Raw genomic sequence first — 22,783 nt, 5'->3', positions numbered from 1 at the left:
CAGACTCCCTGAATGGAATACCAAATACAGATGTGAACCAGGCCTTCCATTTTTTTCTTCTTTATTTACATTTATGGGAACAGAACAAATTACAATACATTTCAAGCATGACAACGCATCTCCAAAGTACAATTCATAATAAATCTAAACAGAAAATGAACTTCCTACTGCCTCTTTGTATCTTGTAAAAGAGAATCATTCAAGGCTTCCGATCAAAAAATATTGGTTCAATTGATTACTGTGGCAGAGAACAGAAGTCAGCTTGAGTGGAGTATTTGTTGGCAGACCAGCAAGCGATTCACATTGCAAATATTCACGAGGTTTACTAGGTAGTTTCATTTGTATCCAACACGTCCAAACTGGAACTGCTATTGTTATTCTCTGTGGTCTTTTCAGATCCAAAAATTTTGGAAACTTCATGACGAAAATCAGTTCAGTCAGTATATGTTTTTTTGTGTGTGTGTTTTAGTAGTGTAGGGGCCACTCTAGGACATTATACTGTGTGGCAGTGCTAATGTGGAATATTTTGCTGTGTGGAAGGGCCACTATGGGACATTATACTGTGTGGTGGCCTTTTGGGACCTTATAATGTGTGAAGGGCCACTATGGAACATTCTTCTGACACAAGGATCTGTGGCATGAATTTAAGGGGCACGTTTTCTGAACAACCCAGCGCCCTTGGTACAGTTATACATTTATACATTATATACATATATACATTATACAGTTATATCTACATGCAGCATTGATGGACATTTCGCAAAAGTGAAACAGTTGTCCATCGCAGCAAATCAGATCCACTAAATGGTTGACACAGGTAACTCCTCATCTTTCTGTTGCACCATATTTGATAAATCCCTGCCTTTATTTTTTTTTTATTTCTGGATTTATTTCAAGATGTTAACACTTTTCTAGTCCTATTATGGATCGTCAATATACATGAATAACATTATGCACGGAATACCTAACTGTGCCTGAAGAAGTAATATTATGGGACAGAGTTTTAAATAATTTTCTAGATATGAATAGTTACTTAGCAGATGTCTATGCTCCTATACATAAGAATAGAGACACTCGCTGTTTGGTATTAGGTCTTCTGCTGTTTTGCAACAATGACAGTCAATGAGAAATTTCTCCACTCCTGACTTTTTAGTACTGAAGCATAGAACAGCAGGGAGCCTTTTGTTTCCCAGTTAGTTTTATTTTAATACAACCAACATTGGCCATCCTATTTTCACCTATGCTCTGTTAGTTCTTTATATCTTTTATGCACTTTAAAAGTTGACAAAGACATCTGAAAAACAATCATCATTTATCTATCACATCATCAAATAAATTAGCAAATCCACATATCTATCTGTTTTCTATTTTACCATGAACTGCCAGATCACATGACCAAAATAAATCTGTCACATTACATAGTGCAGATTCTGCAGAAAACTTGGCAAGACTAGCATGAGCAATACTGCTCTCCATAAATAATACTGTGACTTCACACAGGATATTTCTCAATTTGGCATAATCTCCAACAGCTTAGTAAAGTATTTCTAATTCCAGTAGATATAAATGTGATATATAAAACACATAAGTGCCAAAGAAAGTTACATTACCGAAGCAGTTTCTCAAAGGATATTTGGATTAAAACCCCAAAATGTTATAAATGAAAAAATGACTCCTAATGTTGATAAAAGTAAACCAACCAAACATTGTATTAACTACTGCAAAGGTATTATATTAAACTGTATTCAATCATTTGTGTACATTACCACTATATATTGTTAAAGGGGCTCTATCATCGGGAAACGTCATTTTTAGCTAACCACATCCTTGCATAGCCTTTAGAAATGTACCTTTTGTATGTGAATTGCCTAAGTAGATTTTGAATAATTCCGTTTTTAGTCATATTCTAATAAGCTTCTTTGTGCACCCGAAAGTGTCTGTGATCACAGTCTGCTCTATGTGTATATATAGCATAGATGAGTACAAGGGTTGCCAGCAGCCTCTACTATACATACACATAGGGAATAGCAGAGAGGAGTGCACGTTGAGACTTCCGGTGCATGGAGAAGCTAGTTAGCATATGAATAAAAACAGACTTACCATATATACTCGAGTATAAGCACGGTCTTTGTGCTAAAAAAAGGTCACCTCGGTTTTCGGGTCAAGGAGCAGGGGGCAGTCAGGAAGTCAAGGAGAGATGACTTGGGGCAGCCCGGGAGACAGCAGCGCTACACCTCTCCGTGACTCCGGCGGCAGCCTGCTTCAGACGCGCTGTTCAGTTAAAGCACACGGACCCCATAGACTATAATGGGGTCCGTTGTGCTTGCAGCACACTGCCCGCTTCAGCTCACTGCGCACGCTGTTCTAAAATGGCAGCTGCACGCGCTGTTCTGTTAAAGCACATAAGGACCCCATAGACTATAATTCGTGTGGGCAGTGCGTGACCAGCACACAGACCCTAGTCTATGAGATCCGTGTGCTATCACCAGAGCGTGCAGCTGCGATTGTGTCCTCATGCGGACTTCCCCGGATGGAATACATACCGGTAAGCTGTGTGGTGGTGGGGAAGGGGGGGGGGGAATGCAGGCTTTCCTTCCCCTGGTCCCGCTGCTTGGCTCCTCCTCCACTCACCGCCGGCTCCAGAATGACACTGGCCGACAGTGCAACCTAGGCAACCACACCCCTTGCACGCTGATAGGATCCCATCCAAGCGTGGGAGGAGCTGGTGGTTGCTTGGGTTACTTACTGGCCAGATAGGAGAAGTAACGGTAAGTACCGTTATGCTTCTCCATTTTGAAAAATGTGTGAAATATAGTTGTTGATGGGGGTTTGGGGTGCCATATGTGCTGGGGAATGGGGGGTAGGGTGGGTTAGGGGTGGGGGCGTTTAGTTTGTCTAACTACCTCTTACCTGAGACTGGGGTGTTTTTCCCCCAATTACAGCCAGGTTTAATATAGGGTCTATAGTGTTCTATTCTGTCAGGAAGGGGTTAATGGGAGCAATGCAGATATCTTATATTCAGCCAGCCTGAATTCCAAGTGGGGGAAAAAACCCATAGGAAAGAGATGCAGAGATGTAGTAAAGCTGAGTATGGTGTGCATATTCAGAGATGTAGCAGGGCTGAGTTAGCTCTGCTACAACTCTGCATATGCACCGCAAACTCAGCCCTACTACATCTCTAAATATGCACAGCAAACTCAGCTCTGTTACATCTCTGAATATGCACAGCATATTCAGCTCTGCTACATCTCTGAATATGCACAGTATACTCAGCTCTGCTATAACTCTGCATATGCACAGCAAAGTATGCTGTCCATATCCAGAGATGTAGCAGAGCTGAGTATGCTGTCCATATCTAGAGATGTAGATAGAGTTGAATATGCTGTGCATATGCAGCGATGTAGTAGAGCCGAAACACCAGAGCAGGCGGATCATTGACAGCAGCAATTTGCTGAATATAATGTAATTTTATTGATATCTATTTTAATTTTTGAAAATTTCCAGTAGCAGCTGCATTCCCCCCTAGGCTTATACTCGAGTCAATAAGATTTCCCAGTTTTTTGTGGTAAAATTAGGGGGGTCGGCTTATATTCGGGTCGGCTTATACTCGAGTATATACGGTATTCAAAATCTACTGAGGCAATTTACATACAAAAGGTAGGTGTGGAATAGCCTTTCTAAAGTCTATGCAGGGATGTGCTTAGCTAAAAATAAAGTTTCCTAATGATAGTCCCTTGAAAATTTAAAATGTATATAAAAGGAGAGGAAAATAAGAATTTCCAACCAGAATCCTTATTTATGAATCCCTGTACCACTTTTCCTCAATGTTGTGGAAAAGGAGGATTTTGGGCTACTGCAGAAATGCAGTGTAAAAAAAAATGCTGCATTTTACATTATCAGAAAAGTGAATGAGATTCTGATTAATCTCATGCACACCTTGCAGAAAAATGAGCTGCCGAAAGCTTGTTTTTAAAAATATGTGAAAATTGCAGCATGTTAATTTTAGATGCAGAATCCAAGCCATTTCACATATTTTGTTTAAGGGAAGAAAAAAAAAACCCAGAGTAAAATCCAGCAAAAACTAAATGTAAAATGCTGCAGAAAAAAATCCAGCGGAAACACATTTCACTGGGTTTTTATTGTTGCAGCATTTTATAGCTGGGAATCGCTATGTGGGTCTTTAGCCTTAGGCTAAAGCCTCATGTTGAGGAAATTTTGCAATTTGCTGCAATTTTTTTTAAGCCAAAGCCATGAGTGGATTGAGCAGAAGGGAGAAGTATAACAACTTCCTATATATTTCCCATTCCTTTTGTAGCCATTCTTGACTTTGGCTTACAAAACTGCAACAAAATCTGCAACAAAAAAAAAAGTTGCATTTCCGCAATGTGGGGTCTCAGCCTTAAAGAGATTTGCTGTAGTCCATTGTCTCAGGGATTGGTGGGTTGAGTGAAAAAGTCTACAAAAATGTGTGGAGATCCTTCCTTCATTTATTAGGGATACCACAGACATTTTGTGATGTCTTGATGGTATCTTGTCGAAGACATGATTTTAGTCCTGTGTGACATGAAGACCCTGTATACAAACTTATGCCATGACCACAGGATACGTGCGTCAAAATTCTTTTTGGGTATGGTCGATCCTGGTACAGCATTGGTTGAGTTTATTGTTGCTATGCTACAGTTTGTATTGCTTCAAAATTATTTCATTTTTAAGGACCATCTCTTCCTGCAGTTCCAGGATACGGTAATGGGGATGACTTGTGTGTCCTCATATGCCAACCAGTTCCTGAAGCTGTGGTAGAGAGGTGGCAACAACTCCAATGATTCTCAACACCATTGCCTCTTGGCCTAGGTATATCGATGATATACTTTTCATTTGGCAGGACTCCACATCAGGTCTTGAGACTTTTTTGGCGTCCGTTAAATAGAATGATCTTAATATTAGATTGACTTAGACTAGCAGTAAGATGAAAGTTGGATGGACTGATTTCCACCAATGTTTTCAGGAAATCTAATTCCACAAACTGACTCCTGCATGCAAAGTCATTCCATTACCCTAAAGTCAAAAAAATCTATCCCTATGGGTAAAATTCTCCATATTCGAAGAATCTGCTACAATAATGAAAGATTTGAAATACAAGCCCGTGATCTATCTGCAACACTCCAGGATAGAGGAAATAGCCAGAGAGATACTCAGAGGGGTTTGGGAGGAGAAAGACAGTGAAATTTTACTAGTAAGTATTATGAACAAAGACGGTATCAATAAAACAAGTTTGTTTTATAACAACTTTTAATTTACGTTGATCCAATTTGTGGTCGATACTTCAAAAACACTCACCAGTGCTGCTGCTAAACATTGATCTTGCCTGTGAACTGGTTTAATATCCCTCCATTACCTTATGAAGAACACAAAATTTACCTGATTGCAAATAATATTAACTGCTACATGGTGGCATAGTGTTAGAGGGATTGACAGGGTGAGTTAAGGTAGTTTGGTGGTTGATATAAAGAGGAGCCTGTTACATAGGGAAACCAAAGGGATGATGGCACTTAAAGGCTAAAATGAACCATGTGACCGCTGAGGCCCATTAGTGGCTTTAGCAGAAGGGATCCAGGACGTCACAGCCAGCGAGGAGTTTCACTTTGAGAAAGCAACCCAGCAGAAGGATCAGAAGTGATTGATTTCAGTTATTAAAGGGTGTGCAACCAAATATTAAGTTGAGGGTGTCGGTAATTTTGTCAGCCCATTTTTGGAGCTTTGCGTGAAATTATATCACTTTTTTTGCTTTTTTTTCTCAGTTTCTTTTTGTTGTTCCAACGCACAAAAGAAATAAACATATGTAATTGCAATAATTTTCTGGTAGAAATACTTTTTTTTTCTAGAAAAATTTTAGGGGTGCCAACACTTACGGCTAAGAATGCTTGCTATGAATTTGTTTGTCGACTTGCGTTTACATTTTTTCACTAGTCACAGTCACACTTTATTATTTGATCCTCTATTTGGAGTCAGTTATGGTTTTTAGGTGGCTTCTCCATTTTTGTATCATGGTAAAGGTACTTGTTGTTTGTATGTATTCTAGTGCTACATGAAGGACTGATGAACTATATACAATTCTAGCATTCTTTCCATTAAGCTGTATTTCCAAGCCACCAGGAAGAATCTCCAACCATGGTATGGCATATGTGGTGCAGATTCCACTACACATCAGTAAGTGAGGGCATTTTTTGTACATTTGACAATGAAGACTATGTTGTGTTATTAAAATAAAAGCAAAGTTATATGCTTCTAAATATTTCAGATGAACAGTTGCTCACAGCTAATGTCAAATAGACTGAAATAATATAAAGCTTCGTCTAAATGTCTCATTTTAAAACTCATATGCGTATTCACAAGAGTTGAGTATAACAGCTCATTGCTGTACGATGGTTAGCTACATAGTCAGATCTACTTAATCTGAAGAAATATTGTCCTGCCTAATCCATTACATTCTGAGAATGAATATGCTCAGCCAAGAATATTTCAAGTACAATATGCTCAATATGCGCTATTTAGCTTCAGTTTTATTGAAACCTCTGTCCAGAATAATATTTATCCTTCTACTCCGATAAATAAAGTGGAACTTAAGACTACTCCTGCTGAAAGTTGTTTGGTCCTGAACTTTTTACATCCACTTTTACCACTCATAATCTAATCCAAGTCATAGTTTATATGGCTACCATCTGCAAATATGAACAAACAACAACGATAGGATTAGGCTTGTAGTATTCTACTGCCAAAAATGTCAAAACGGTAAAATAGATGTTGTTTTTATGGAGTGAGGATCCTTTTTGTATGCATACAGCTGTAAATTGTACTATGGACCTCACACAGCAAATTCCATAATAATGGCTCTGGCTGAACACTTCATTGTAGGTTTTGTGTATCTGATATGTCTCTACAAGGAATGTAATCAAAGAGACTCTAGAAGTGAAACCGATAATTCAGTTTTGGGTTTAGCTGAACTCGACAACTACTTATTTTGGATCTCTAGTGTGTAGATAGACAATTAAAAGCAGGGAGCCGGGGTGCATCTTTCATGAGATGACCTGAGGCAATGGCCTCAGACGGCGCCTCATGGAATAAATTAGGTGGTAGCATTTATTTTTAATCAGCAGCTACTTATTGTGTTATTGTAATAAGCAGCTGCCAATACTTTTTACTCATCTGTCCATGCTCCTGTCCTGGACGTCCTCCACTGCCTCTTCTAGGTGCTGCTACAATTACATCATGACACTGAAGAACACCGAGACGCACTCTGCAGTATCTCGGAGTTCTTCAGCATTAGCTACAGAGCCCCCTGGAGGTAGCAGTGGAGGGTGGCCAGGACAGGAGCATGGACATGTGAGTAGGGAGTCTTATATCCTGCAGGTGGGCTTTTGTAAAAAGTGTCATATATTGTGTGTGTGGGGAATATAAAAGAGGTTTATAAACTGTGTGGGGGCCATAAATAGGGGCATCATATGGTATGTGGGTGGCTAAAACAAGGGGGTCATATACTATGTGTGGGCTATAAAAAGTGGTTAGATATTGTGTGGGGCCATAAAAAGGATCAGATACTATGTGTGGGCCATAAAAAGGGTCATATACTGTGCTGGAGGCATAAAAGAGGTCATATATTGGGGGGGCATAAGAAAGGATTCATATACTGTTGGGGTGGCATAAGAAAGGGGTAATATTCTGCGGGGTAAAAAAAGAGGGTCACATACCAGGTAGGTGGCAAAAAAGGGGGTCAAACTGTGTGATGGGCCAGAAAAAAGGGGTCATAGAGTGCGTGTTGGGCCAGAAAAAGGGGGTTATATACTGTGGGGGGTGGGGACAGGAAAAAAGGGTCATATATCGTGCGATGGGCCGGAAAAAGGGGGGTTATATACCGTGTAGTGTGCCAGGAAAAGGGGGTCATATACCATATAAGCAAAACTCGTAAAAAAAAATATTTGTCAGCTCACAAGTATTCACATATGGATTGACTCATGTGTCTGAATGTTTAAGAACGCTCTGTGGACTCTAATTCCAAAGAAAAAAAAAAAAAAGTTCCAGCATCCAACAATGATAATATCCAAATAGTAAAAAATTATTTTTAATGATGTATAGTTAAAAAGACCACAAGTTACAGAAGAAATCCAGGATCCATGAAAACAGCCTACGCGTTTCAGAGCGTATTGCCCCTTACTCATAGCTTTTGTCAATATACAAATAAGCCACGAGGGACCAAAGAGGGCATTGTCATTACAAAGAGGTAAGCAATTGCTCCAAAGGCCTCATTTGCACGGCGATATCTCAGTAACAGAGGTACTGATTCACAAGGCAAAAACACCATTTGTTACTACATGAACTGTGGGGCTGACTGGATATGCTGGATTCTGGTGATCGACTCCATTTAAAGGAGTTGTCTAATGAAAGTAACCTATGTCCATATGTTCTATTAGGGCATAGTGAGGGATTCGGGCTCAGGACCCTTTCTAACCAGACATCCAGAAAAATAGAAAGGTTTCCATGGTGTTGGGAGTGGGAAATGGGACGATCATCTTGTGGGGCCCTGGCCTTAAGGGGATAATTAGTGAACATTACTCAGTAGAGTAGAGGTATTGCTACCTAAAACCAGAGCTCTCATTTTAAGTGTAGTTACTTGTTTTTGTCAGGAGAATATGGAAAATAAATATAGAATTTCATATATTTAAAACGTAGCTTTTCTAATGTTACTTTTCATGTGTAATGGTCATTTATGTCTATCTTTTCAGACAGTGATCAGTTAAACTTTTCATTCATTTACTGTGATGATGTGCGGAAGGGAAATGCCATGACAAGAATCTTTTTTTTCCCATTTTAACAAGAGCCATCCTGCTCATAATGATTTGTCTTTCTGAGAATCTCCAGGACAGACTACTGTATATACAGGATACAGCTCCATTGGGGTAGGTTATGGGGCACAGCTTTTAAAGAGGAAAGATTCCTTCACAAATAGCGACATTTTTCATATTTACCTTCGGAATGTGCTGCTCGTGGTATAAATCGTGCATCGTATACACATTCCAAGACTAACTACATTTTTCACTAATTTTTGCCAGATTGTTTTACCACAAAATATGCAAGACTTTGTAATCTGCTCACTGGTATTACAAACAATAACTTGAAATGATTACATGTAATGTGATGGCTTTATTCCAACTATGTTATTAGTACCACATGTAGTTATTAGCCTGGACGACTAAATGCTATCACCAAGCTGATGTTATTGAGATATGTCATCAAATGGGCTTGTACAACTGATGTCAGAAAGAATTTCCTCTAGAACGCTCCCCTCATTCCAGTGCTGACATCTCAGTCCCTGCCATCTTTGCCAGACCAAAAGTGATGATGCCCCAGTTCTTCCTCATTTTCCTGCTGCAGTGACCTCAGCGGTGATGTGCACAAAATGTCTGGCTAAAACCTACAATTGTCCAGATTAAACATATTGTAAAGTAAGGGAGGGGTTGATGTCACATCGCACTTACAACTCTGTGAGTGACACTGCGGTGGTGGGGGAGCGGTGGTGGGGGAGCGAGGAAAAGGTGAGTATAAGTGGGTTTTTTGTGTCAAACATTGAGGTGGAACATAATGAAGGGGGTCCATGAAACTGGGGGCAGATGAAGGGGGGGATGGCATGAATCTGGGGACAGAGATGGGGGAATGGCATGAATCTGGGGACAGAGATGGGGGGGACATGAATCTGGGGCAGAGATGGGGGGGACATGAATCTGGGGGCAGAGATGGGGCGACATGAATCTGGGGGCAGAGATGGGGGGGACATGAATCTGGGGGCAGAGATGGGGGTACATGAATCTGGGGGCAGAGATGGGGGGCATGAATCTGGGGGCAGAGATGGGGGGGACATGAATCTGGGGGCAGAGATGGGGGGACATGAATCTGGGGGCAGAGATGGGGGAATGGCATGAATCTGGGGACAGAGATGGGGGGACATGAATCTGAGGACAGAGATGGGGGAATTGCATGAATCTGGGGACAGAGATGGGGGACATGAATCTGGGGGCAGAGATGGGAGGACATGAATCTGGGGGCAGAGATGGGGGGGACATGAATCTGGGGGCAGAGATGGGGGGACATGAATCTGGGCGCAGAGATGGGGGGACATGAATCTGGGGGCAGAGATGGGGGACATGAATCTGGGGGCAGAGATGGGAGGAAATGAATCTGGGGGCAGAGATGGGGGGACATGAATCTGGGGGCAGAGATGGGGGGACAAGATTCTGGGGCAGAGATGGGGGGACAAGATTCTGGGGGCAGAGATGGGGGGACATAAATCTGGGGCAGAGATGGAGGGGGGACATATAATTTACGGGTGACTGTAGGAGGATTATACTGTGTGGGGGAAAATGAATGAGAATGGGTGGAGTCAACATAAAAGTGGGCGGGGCAAAATTTGCCACAGCACACTACGCGCATCACACACTTTTTCCCTCTTTCAGTTCTTAAAAAGTTGTATGGTATATCACTAGATCTATGGCTTTGAGAGGACACTATGTCCATATATACTGCAGCTGCTGGAGACATACAGAGACTGTACAAATTGTCTGATCTCTGCCATAACAAAATTGCACGCATGCGTTGTCGGCTCAGTCCTAACCTAAAGTGGTCATGTCTAGGAGTAAAGGCCAGGGAGAGTATGATGCTGCTGTGCTCTGAGCCCAAAGGGAATGCCCCCTGTGCTCCGTGAGCTTCATTAGCATAATAGCTGAAAACTAGAGAATGCAAAAATGGCTGTGAGCAGAAGAAAAGCAAAGATAGGGCTAGAACTGCCTTTCTAAAGGTTATTCCATCGTGGGTTTACTTAAAAACACAAATTTTGATTGATAGCATCCCTTTAATGCTCTTTAAGGATATACCTAAACCTTCTTGAACCGAATAACAAGAATTCATAGAGCGTTCTCTAGGGGGAAAAAAGGTTTTTTTTGTTTTTTTTTTATTCTTCTACATCTCATCTAGCTTTTCACTGTAGAGTCACATTTGGAGTTTTCTTTGCTAGCAAACAATGATTTTTCCCTTAAACAGTTTTTGGGAAATGATATTTCATTGTTTTGAATAACAAATCATAAATATGAGTTTAAAAGTTCAGGCTGATTCATTCCTAAATACTTTTCTGACTTAAATGTTCTGACTTCCTTCCAACTTTTGAAATTCCCCACAGAAGAAAATGGGACACAACTCCAGAGATTCATTTATTGCTCAATTTCACTGAGATGAAGAAATGAGATGTTCATCCTCTCTTTACTTTTTAAACAATTGGATAATACAAAAATAGTCTTCGATATTACCACTTTCAGGTTTTCAATTAAAAAGGGAAGAGAAAATACAGTTAGGTCTTAGGGATTTACAGTAGTTTGATATTAACTGTAGCTGTGAATTTGGTGGAATAAGCAGATACAAATGTCTGGATTTCTTCTGGCTCCTTAAGCTATGTTGACAGGGCCATGTGAAAGAAAAGAGAATGCAATGTTCTTTCCTTCTTTGAGTTTTAAACAAACAGACTTAGATGATAGAGATATCATGTGACATAAGAGGAAAAGTACCAATTCTTCTCTATTTTATCACATTTATCATTATCCACATGACACCAAAGCCACTTGTGACAGGATCTGCAAAAAAATCAGAGGCATATGGGGGTGTCCCAATGCTATCATCCTGTCTGCTGACATTTTACTTAGTCACAAGTATATGAATAGCCACGCCTTCGGGGTTACATGGGGCGCACTGGAGTCATAACATCAGCATGCCCTATGTGACCACTGAATCCCAATCACAGGCCTCAGGGGTGACGTTCAGAATGTGTGACGTCAGCCACAGACCTGGAAAATTCAGTGGGACTGGCATTAATATGAGGATGCCCAGGAGAGGTAAGGCAATGTGAGTATAAGTGTTTGCTATTTTCCCTCATCTTCCCTGGTCCTCCAATTATTATACTCTGGGGTCTGAAGAGATCCCAAAAGTATAATAGGGGTACTGTGAAGCATTATACTAGGGAAAGCCCCCTGGGGAGCAAATTATACTGTGTGGGGCCACTGTGGAAAGCATATTATACCGTGTGGAGCATTATCTACCATGTGGGGCCACTGTATGGGAAGGGGGCTCGGGGAGCATTTTATACTGTGGAGGACACTGTGGAGCACTATATACCATGTGGAGCATTATATTGTGGGGGGAGGGCAGGCTGAAAATTACTGCTGGCAGCCCTGTGTGCCCTGCCTGCATCACTGCTCCCTGACGGTGTCATTCCTCATACAGTACTGTGAATGAACTGGCCATGGAGATGTTGATGCTTGCACAGTACTAGAGGAGATGATTATACTGGAAAAATACTCAGGATAGTCAGCACCTATTTGAGATTTCAGTGAGGGCTATTAGCAGGAAACTGTTGGGTGGGCCTTAGGACTTTCAGTCTGACACTGGGTGCTGGTGGTGGGCTCTACACATCCCAGTCCAATACTGCAGGTACCCATTAAGTGATTTAGTAAGAACTTAACACTGCAAAAGTAGAAGCACCCCAGGGAACGTTCCAAAACTTCTATTCTTTTACAAAATCAATTAAAACATTGTGCAGATAAGGTAACTGAACTGAAAATGCTCAGATGTAGCAAACTATCCATCCTCATATTTATGTTTGAGAGGCTTGTGGTAGCTCTTCTACTTTTGGATACTTGCCTGTAGGCTGTGTGGTCTACTACACCTCTATATGATTAAACTATCCAAAAAGGCAGATCCACAATACCACATACCTTGCCATCACAGCCAATGGGCTTCTTGCACTCTTCACAGGTGTTGGAGTACAGATTCTCATAACATTTCACACAATATGGGTTTTCTTCTCTGAGAAGGTACTTCTTTCCAAACAGAGATTCCTTACAGTAATGGCAGTCAAATCGCTCAGTCATTTTAAATACTGTCCACGCCTAACCTGCAAAAGATACCAAACCATTATAACTCACCACAAGAGAGATGACTGTATTCACTTCAATAAAATACCAGGGAAACTCTGAAGGTTTGATGACAAAACCAAGTGTGGACTGAAAAAAGAGAAGTATCATTTGTTCTTTATATGTTTTCAACAGTTATGTTTCATACCTGATTTCTGGCATCAAAACCTGCATCAACAAAACCTGAATGTGTTCCTCTACCCTTAAAGGGGTTTTCCCATTTCCCTCTCTCAGCAGCTTGCCTGCTGTCTCTTCTTCTTACTTCTTGTATTCTTCAACAAGCTGGTAGGCGTTACATGCTCTATGCTGACAAGGCACTTGCAGTAAACTAAATGTTCTCTTTGTGTTCACATAGAGAGATAATAGACACTGTCCGAGCCTTTATCAGCTTTTTCAAACTACAATTAGCTGAACAGATTGTCCTGATGCACAGCAGAGGATAAACCGTGTGAGAACTCAGCCCTCCCAGAGAGCAGTGAGACACATCATCTGACCTGGTACCAGACCCATGCCAGGTGCTATGACAATGATGTGTAAACCATAAGAGGAATAATTTCACATAGCAGGCAAAGGAAGCAGCATTGCTAAGGTATTTAGGAAAACTCTTGAATTAACATAAACTAGCAGTATAGATAGGATCCTTGAGATTATAATACCCCTTAAAATCTTCTTACTGGCCCATGACACTGTTATAGAGAAAATATTTAATAGAGTAAGTTGGAGTCATAGAGTTGTGGAGTCAGGGCCAGTTCTTGGTTGGGGTTGAAAAAACTTAGCCACTCTGACTTAAGCTTTAAAATAAAATGACTTTTTTTTTATAAAGACTTTATGCAGACCTATACACATAAAATATGATATATGCAAGAAGAATGGAGAGAGGAGGAGACACCGTCTGCAAGCTAGAGCAATTAGATAAAAAGAGGGGCAGGAAGAAAGTATGCTACACAGGAAACACCCACTGAGCGTAGAGCTTGCAGCTTCCTAAATACTCCTGGGTCATACACATATCTAATGTATTCTTCAAAGTAAAAGAAATAACTCAGAAAATCAGTCACCACCATAGTGCAACTTGAACCTCTCCACATACCTAAGAATCATTTTTTTTTATTACACGACAAAGCTTCACATCCCTTTTATCTCAATTTAGGACCTCAGTCCCTTATGTCAAGTCACGCAATACTTTTTGCTTTCACTCAGTCCTTGCATCTGGAATTTCTAAACAAGACCGCCCTGTCACCAGAACTGAATTCCTGGATCACACAATTCATCTTCTAACTTTTTTTCCATTTCAGTATTTTCACAACTATGTCCACATGATGCCATCTAGTCTCTCGGCTGATCTGACCTCCTGTGCAAATAAATAGCTTACATCTTGAATTTGTATATTTTCTGTGCATGCTTGTGTATTTAACCAAACTAATTCTCTTGCATGTAACACTGAGCCAATTGTTCCACATGATTTCACTGCACCTCTCTTTTTTTTTTTGTAAAGACCATCAACGATTTCAAATATTTCACATTTTTCCCAGAGAGGAGATGAAAGTGTAATCCGAAAAGAAAATATCAAAGACATGCTGTTACAGGAAGAGGAGATCCAATTCCTTAGTTCACTAAATTGCTAGGTGAACGGACCACATTTTGTTGCCTTCTGTCCAGGTTTAAGCATTTGGAGGATATGCTGAAATCAAAGACTTCTCCTAGTACTTATTAGGTTTCCCTTAAATATATAAGGAACTTGTTTGTTATTTTAGAACTTAAAATCAACTCGTTATCAAATGTCCATTCTGGATTCTGTCATTTAACACACGTACTAATGGAATATAAACAGCCGTATGTGAGGTTAACCATAGACTTCTCCTAAATATTTAGAGCAGAGACATACAGATGGAGACTAACGCTGTCATTGCTGGATAAATGTGGTTTGGTGTTTCTAATCCACTTAACCACTATTTATTTTAACACTTGAATATTAATATGATCTAACATTATATGTTTCATGCTAAACAGGGGTCATTTGTTCTGGCAATGTCACGTAAAGTGAAGATGCATGTAAGGCTAGATTCACATCTGCGTTTGGGTGGGGTCCGGTTGGGGACCCCCAAATGAAAACCTAATCCGCATAAAAAAGCGGTAACCTTAGGAAACCTGTGGACCCTTTAGACTATAATGGGGTCCATGTGGTTGCTTCTCGGTTGCCTCCCCGAAAAATGTGGTGAGAAAAGTGCTGCTTGCAGTGCTTCTCTCTCCGCATTTTTCATACGTAGAGTGCAACGGAATCCTCAAACGCAGATGTGAACTGGGCCTTAGGGCTCATTAAAGCAAATATATTAGTGAGTTAATTTACTAATATATATATATATATATATATATATATATATATATATATATATACAGTCCTATAAAAAGTTTGGGCACCCCTATTAATCTTAATCATTTTTAGTTCTAAATATTTTGGTGTTTGCAGCAGCCATTTCAGTTTGATATATCTAATAACTGATGGACACAGTAATATTTCAGGATTGAAATGAGGTTTATTGTACTAACAGAAAATGTGCAATATGCATTAAACCAAAATTTGACTGGTGCAAAAGTATGGGCACCTCAACAGAAAAGTGACATTAAGATTTAGTAGATCCTCCTTTTGCAAAGATAACAGCCTCTAGTCGCTTCCTGTAGCTTTTAATCAGTTCCTGGATCCTGGATGAAGGTATTTTGGACCATTCCTCTTTACAAAACAATTCAAGTTCAGTTCAGTTAGATGGTGGCCGAGCATGGACCGCCCGCTTCAAATCATCCCACAGATGTTCAATGATATTCAGGTCTGGGGGCTGGGATGGCCATTCCAGAACATTGTAATTGTTCCTCTGCATGAATGCCTGAGTTGATTTGGAGCAGTGTTTTGGATCATTGTCTTGCTGAAATATCCATCCCCAGCGTAACTTCAACTTCGTCACTGATTCTTGAACATTATTCTCAAGAATCTGCTGATAGTGAGTGGAATCCATGGAACCCTCAACGTTAACAAGATTCCCAGTGCCAGCATTGGCCACACAGCCCCAAAGCATGATGGAACCTCCACCAAATTTTACAGTGGATAGCAAGTGTTTTTCTTGGAATGCTGTTTTTTTGGACGCCATTCATAACGCCTTTTTGTATGACCAAACAACTCAATCTTTGTTTCATCAGTCCACAGGACCTTCTTCCAAAATGAAGCTGGCTTGTCCAAATGTGTTTTTGCATACCTCAGGTGGGTCTGTTTGTGGCATGCTTGCAGAAACGGCTTCTTTCTCATCACTCTCCCATACAGCTTCTCCTTGTGCAAAGTGCGCTGTATTGTTGACCGATGTACAGTGACACCATCTGCAGCAAGATGATGCTGCAGCTCTTTGGGGTGGTCTGTGGATTGCCCTTGACTGTTCTCACCATTCTTCTTCTCTGCCTTTCTGATATTTTTCTTGGCCTGCCACTTCTGGGCTTAACAAGAACTGTCCCTGTGGTCTTCCATTTCCTTACTATGTTCCTCACAGTGGAAACTGACAGGTTAAATCTCTGAGACAACTTTTTGTACCCTTCCCCTGAACAACTATGTTGAACAATCTTTGTTTTCAGATCATTTGAGAGCAGGCTGTCCATGCTCGGCGACCATCAAACTTAACTGAACTTGAATTGTTTTGTAAAGAGGAATGGTCCAAAATCCCTTCATCCAGGATCCAGGAACTGATTAAAAGCTACAGGAAGCGACTAGGGGCTGTTATCTTTGTAAAAGGAGGATCTACTAAATATTTATGTCACTTTTCTGTTGAGGTGCCCATACTTTTGCACCGGTCAAATTTAGGTTTAATGCATATTGCACATTTTCTGTTTGTACAATAAACCTCATTTCAATCCTGAAATATTACTGTGTCCATCAGTTATTAGATATATCAAACTGAAATGGCTGTTGCAAACACCAAAATATTTAGAACTAAAAATGATTAAGATTAATAGGGGTGCCCAAACTTTTTCATAGGACTGTATATATATAAACATCCCCTCTAATATACATCTTTGAGCAGATGTAAAGTATAACTAGTTATATATAGTCATATGGTTACATAGTATAGTTAACAAATTCACGGCCATTAAGTTTACCAGGGGAAGAGAAAGCATGTTGATTAATTTCTTCTAAGAATCATAAAACTGACATGCAAGACATGATACATTTCCCTAACTATTTCCATGAAGGGATGTACAGAGTCTCCAATACTGTCTAGCTAAGTGGTTCTGTAGGTGGTACATGTCAAAGTAACATCAAGTTATATACCAGAACCAAAGGTTTCAAAAAAGAACATCATCCACAGAATCACACTGCATTGGTTAGGAAATATAAAGAAAACAAAAAAGCTTGATAGTCTTCAGTAGTTGATACCTTATTAATGGCGGCTGAATTGGATAGTTTATCTTCTTCACATGCAATCTGTTGCCATCTCTTTCGGCTCTGCATGTGCCGCTTGTCGACTAGTAGCTTCCGACACAATGACACTGTCTGCTAGAACAGATGATCTGTGTGGGATCTAGGTTCCAAACCCCTCCCCCCATAGATCACATACTGATGACCTATTCTGTGGATAGGTCATAAGCATGAAAATTCAATTTGGGGCCCAAAAATCTCTTTAGCCTATTTGGTAAAGAAATAGAACTGTTTGGTCAATTTTGACTGTATGTTTGGTTGTATTTATTGTTTCTTACTGGTCCAGTTTGTTACCAAAAATATAATATCACATAATTATTCATGCTGCATAAAACCCAGCAACAAATAAAGGAAGTTTATATTGTTCCTTACATATTTGCATTGACTACTTTAGACTAGGGTAAAAAAATATGCAAATCTATTCTCCACGATGTAATTAGGAGAACAGTGCCTCTGTATGCTGCCCTCTAGAGGGCAGCCTCCTTAATATCATGCATGACTCAGTTAATAAGCCTACTGACATGATGCGGGGTTTATTGCCAAATTACTATTTCTATTCCAAAAGGAACAGATTCCCAGCTATGGACAGCGCTGTTTCAGTCTTTTGGACCTCCTCAGCATAGCGCAGGGATACTGATTTGGCAGAGTGAGAGACTATAGACCAGGGTCAGGGGATAATCATACACATTATCCCTAGAGGGCAACATACAGAGGCACTGTTCTCCTAATTACATCCTGGAGAATAGATTTGCATATTTTTTACCCAGAATCCCTAGCGGAGCAGGAATGACTTGTAAGTCTCCATACTGCCTATGTAGGCACGCACTTTAGACTACTAAAAATATGTGATGTATTTCCTATATTTTTGACCTTGATTATATCTCGTGGTATTGAATTTGATTTCCTAAGTCCAATAGACCATCTGGAAAACACATGCTTTTGTCTAAGGTTTCATTAAATATTTCATGATCTGTCACATCATTTCTACTCAAAGTGTTGGTAGAGTATCTAGGTCACTGGGCCTCATACCAACATATTTGAAAGCTTATATTCTCCTTCTTCTCAGGTATTAAAATATGAGCTATATGATGAAAGAGTGTAGTGCCATCACTAGGGAAACACGATGTGTTCAAACCAATAATGGATAGATAGATAGATAGATAGATAGATAGATAGATAGAAAAACCTAAGGTTGCTTTCTTCCACAAACAGCTCTATTGAAGGTAAAGGGCGATACACATCTCCTTATTTATGGTTATATCCATGAGATATGTCATGAATACCTGACAGATACAGGTCACACCTCTGGGAACCACATCCATCTCAACAACTGGGCCCTGTCTGTTCTAAAATGTGCTGGAGAAGGGCTGCACAAGTGGGTATGTCTCCATTCACTTCTACGGGAGTCAGGGAAATAGCCAAAGCTGCCTGCTTGGCTATTTCCGTAACCTCATACAGGTGACTTGAGTGATGGATCTCCCCTCTACATTCACTTTTGGAAACAGGCAGGGCCCCATTCTAAGATTGATGCAGGTTTCAGAGGTGGGATCTGCATCTGTCAGATATTTATGATAGATACCTATGGATATAGGCAGAGTGACATGGAAATACCCCTTTAATGGCATTAATCTGTAAATTCAGGCACTGTTACTGATCTGTAAATGGACTATCCACTATAGCATTGGAAATGACACATTGGACAAATCACAACCAGAACAGAACCAAATAATTACCCATTTTTGGGCTGTAGTTTACTGCTCGGTATCACCTTTTTAAATGCTAGTACATGGCATTAAATTTCTGTAATGCCAAAGGTACAATTGAATGGCAATCTTTTTAAATCTCATGTTAGCCAGTCTTAGATTCCAGGAAGGTTAAATATAAAGACTCATTCTCTCCATGTAAGCCCTAAAGCTATATGTTCATTAATCAGCTTGTCATGACTGATATCCAATAGGCTAACATGCATTTATTTCTTTATTTTTAACAACAAGAATCCCTATTATATAAATAGTGTCATTGAACATAAGGCATTACCATAACCGGAAGAGCTTAAAGGGTGTCTGTCACTGGAACAATCCCTATTGAACAGTCAGATAGATGGAGTTCACATAAATAAAACACTTTTTTCTGTGTCCATTACGGAAATATTCACTTTTTTCCAGATATGCTAACGAGCTGGTTGGTGGGATGAGAACATCACCATTGCTCTTATAACACCAAAGAGCTACATCCCTTCTATGCTGGACAGCACCAGGCAGTGTGCTTATCAGTCTTAGCAGTGAGGGATGGAGGGACTGAATGATGGACAACATAGCAAATTGGTTTGATGAGAGCACTTGTTGCCCTAACAGCTCATTGACATATCAGGGAAAAGGCCAATATTTTAGGAAGAGAGTGCTTATATGGAAGTTCAATAGTGACTGTTCTGGAGATAGGACTTTGTGAACACCTACTTCAAATGCCCTGTTATATAATTCAGAGATAACAAAAGCGGTCCAACCACATTTATTAAATGACAATGTGAACAGCTTCAAAAGTCTCTCTCACTATGGAGGATAGCTTGTCTATGCCTTATACCAGTGTTTCCTAAGCTTTTCAGATTTGGGACACCCCTTACCAAATAAGCAATAAGTAGTGATGATCTTCAATGGTTCCAAGAAAGTAATAAAGCTACCTAATAGCCCCTTGGCAAGTAATAATATACCCCAGGGGCCCGAAACAAGTACTAATGTCCCCCAGTGTCCCCACACTGAAGTTTTGCTATACAAATAAAAAAACAAGTAGCACTTACCCATCCTCATTTCTTAGGATTTCTGCTTCTCTTATCTGCTGCTCGATTCAGCAGGTTATCATAATCTCTATCCGATGCCATAGCAATACATCTTGCTCCACTGTTCTATTTAGCTACATTGGACGTGTGGCTATTTCCCCTCATGATTGTCGCAACACCCCTGGGTGGTCTCCATGGCAGCTTCCCAACACACCAGTTGGGAATCGCTGCCTAATACACTCAGTCCATTAATTTCAATGGGAACTATGTATACTTCGTTGCATCTGTGGTGATGCAGCTGCAAAATGAAACAGTTAGTACTAAGTCCCCCTACAGAATAAAGTGGGATAACCTGTAGCTATCTTATTGCTTGAGGGGTCCTTCTAATAAAAAACCATTGTCCAAATGAGAGACAAGAATATTTCCTGTGTACCATGTATGTACATAGGAAATGCAGGAAAGTGCTTGCTCAGCCAACCACTGGATACAGTGTTACCCACCCCAGCCACTGATTTGCAGAGTGCCGTATACTGTGTATCTAACCAGTAAATTGGGACCAGTATGGATCCAAGTAACTTCAAGTGACATTATTTTTCAGAATTGTGCAGTTGTTTTACCACTGTTCTCCTTTTAAAGCATAAGTGAATAGTGCTCAAGCTGCGTGAACATCAGAATACCTCAGCTGGGAGAATACGAACAATGAATGCATTGGCTATCATTGCATTCTTGCTATCACCACTCATTGATCATGCATGAAACAGCAAGGAAATTCCAAGTCATCCAGGAATTCCATCTCCATATAAAGGTGTAGACTAGAAACTATGTTTATGTTTATATATCAGAAAAGTCACAGGGATCATCTCTACCAACAGAAGATATGACATCAGCAATCGGTAGTTATGAGCTATAGCATTAGAACCTACTACTTAACTATTTTGTTTGCTAAAGTGTCTTGCAAGGTTTTGTTGCACTACATGACATATTAATCCCTTCCCGCTCTGCATGTACTATTATGTCATACCGATTGAATAGTTAACGCTCACCACCATAATACTACAGCACTGTAATTCTGCGTGCGCTTGGCTGTACTGTAACTTCTGTGGCTTAACTCTCCAGATGCCATGACCAATAGTAACAGCCTCCTGACTTCCTTAGAGATGGGCAAACCCCTGAAGATTCAATTCATCCTGGGTTCAGATGAAGCGTTCCTCCGGGGAAGCTGACAAAAATACAAAAAAAAGACATTCATACTCTCCTTCTGTTACCTCTTTTGAGCCTCCTTGAAGTGTCTGGTACTCTGTCTCTGCGTCTTCGGTGATGGCTGGCACTCTCCTGTGATGTCATGTACACGGGCCAATTACAGGCCTCAGCAGTGACAAGGGCACACGGAAGTGTCATGGCTCAAGGTGAGTATGAATGTTGTTTTATTTTTGTCACCTCCCATGGGCCTCCACTTATTATACTCTGAGGTCTGAAGAGACTCCAAAGTATAATAATTCACCACAATCCATGCTGCAACAGCCATTTTAGTTTATCCAAGACTACTCCCAAATTGTTTGGTTTTGTTAAAATCCAAAAAACTTGGGATACTTGGATTGAAGTCATTTGCCGATCTCTATATTGCACATAAGGAGCCTTGTAGGCATTGCAATATATTGCACAGGGGATCATCAGATCCCAATTTCACATCCCCTGGTGGGGTAGGAAAAAAGTAAAAAAAAAAAAAAAGAGTTGAAAACATTAAAATTAAAAAATAAATAATAAAAAGTTTAAAAAACTGACCTATTAATTGAAAAACACATAGTAAAAATAAAATAAATAACCATGTCAGGTATTCCCATGCGCCTATGAGTCCACACTAAACCAAAACTAGCATTATTTATCCTGTATGATGAACGGTATAAAAAATATGCTGTAATGCGCAAATTAATGTATTTTGGACACCTTGATTCCCTTCAAAAATAGCAATAAAAACGAATCAAAAAGTCATACCTACCAAAAACTGGTACAAGTAAAAACTACAACTTGCCCCACAAATAAAGAACTCTTACATATCTTTGGCAACAAAACAGTAAAAAAGTTATAGGCATCAGAATACAGGGAAATCATGTTATTAATAAATGAGGTAAAACATAATGAAACCAATATAAATATAGTAATCGTAATGACCCACCATCCAAAGTTAACATATAATTTCTAATGCCGAGTGAATGCCGTAGGAACAAAATGGAAAATAAATAATAAAATTGTGGGTTTTAACACAGACCCCCAAAAACATTAATAAAAGCTAATAAAAACATTATATGTATCTCAAAATGGTGCCAAATAAAAGTAAAACTCACCTTGCAAAGAATAAGCCCTCACATTGCTATGTAGACAGAACAATGAAAGAGTTATGAATTTTCGAGGGTGGGAAAGGAAAATATGAAAATATTCATCAAGCATTCATGTCTAAACTACCTTGTGTCCTTAAGGAGTTAATAGGTAGTCACCATTATATATAAATACATCTATGGAAAATTAGCACAGTAGAGCTCTACAAATACTGGGCAAAGA

General features: G+C 40.0%; 1 protein-coding gene across 1 annotated transcript in view; it reads right to left on the bottom strand.

The window, feature by feature from the left end:
* The window catches only part of FHL2 (four and a half LIM domains 2), a 42,249-nt gene that overhangs the window by 7,115 nt on the left and 12,351 nt on the right, over positions 1–22,783 (bottom strand). The window contains exon 2 of the mRNA XM_075265087.1: positions 12,807–12,985. Within this exon, the coding sequence (XP_075121188.1) occupies positions 12,807–12,962 (156 nt within the window). The 5' untranslated portion in view covers positions 12,963–12,985. The remainder of the gene's footprint in view (positions 1–12,806; positions 12,986–22,783) is intronic.

The sequence above is a fragment of the Leptodactylus fuscus genome, chromosome 2 (genome assembly GCF_031893055.1).
Source record: "Leptodactylus fuscus isolate aLepFus1 chromosome 2, aLepFus1.hap2, whole genome shotgun sequence".
NCBI lineage: Eukaryota > Metazoa > Chordata > Amphibia > Anura > Leptodactylidae > Leptodactylus > Leptodactylus fuscus.
Note: the sequence above shows the minus strand (reverse complement) of the source record. Positions and strands in the feature narration are given on the sequence as shown.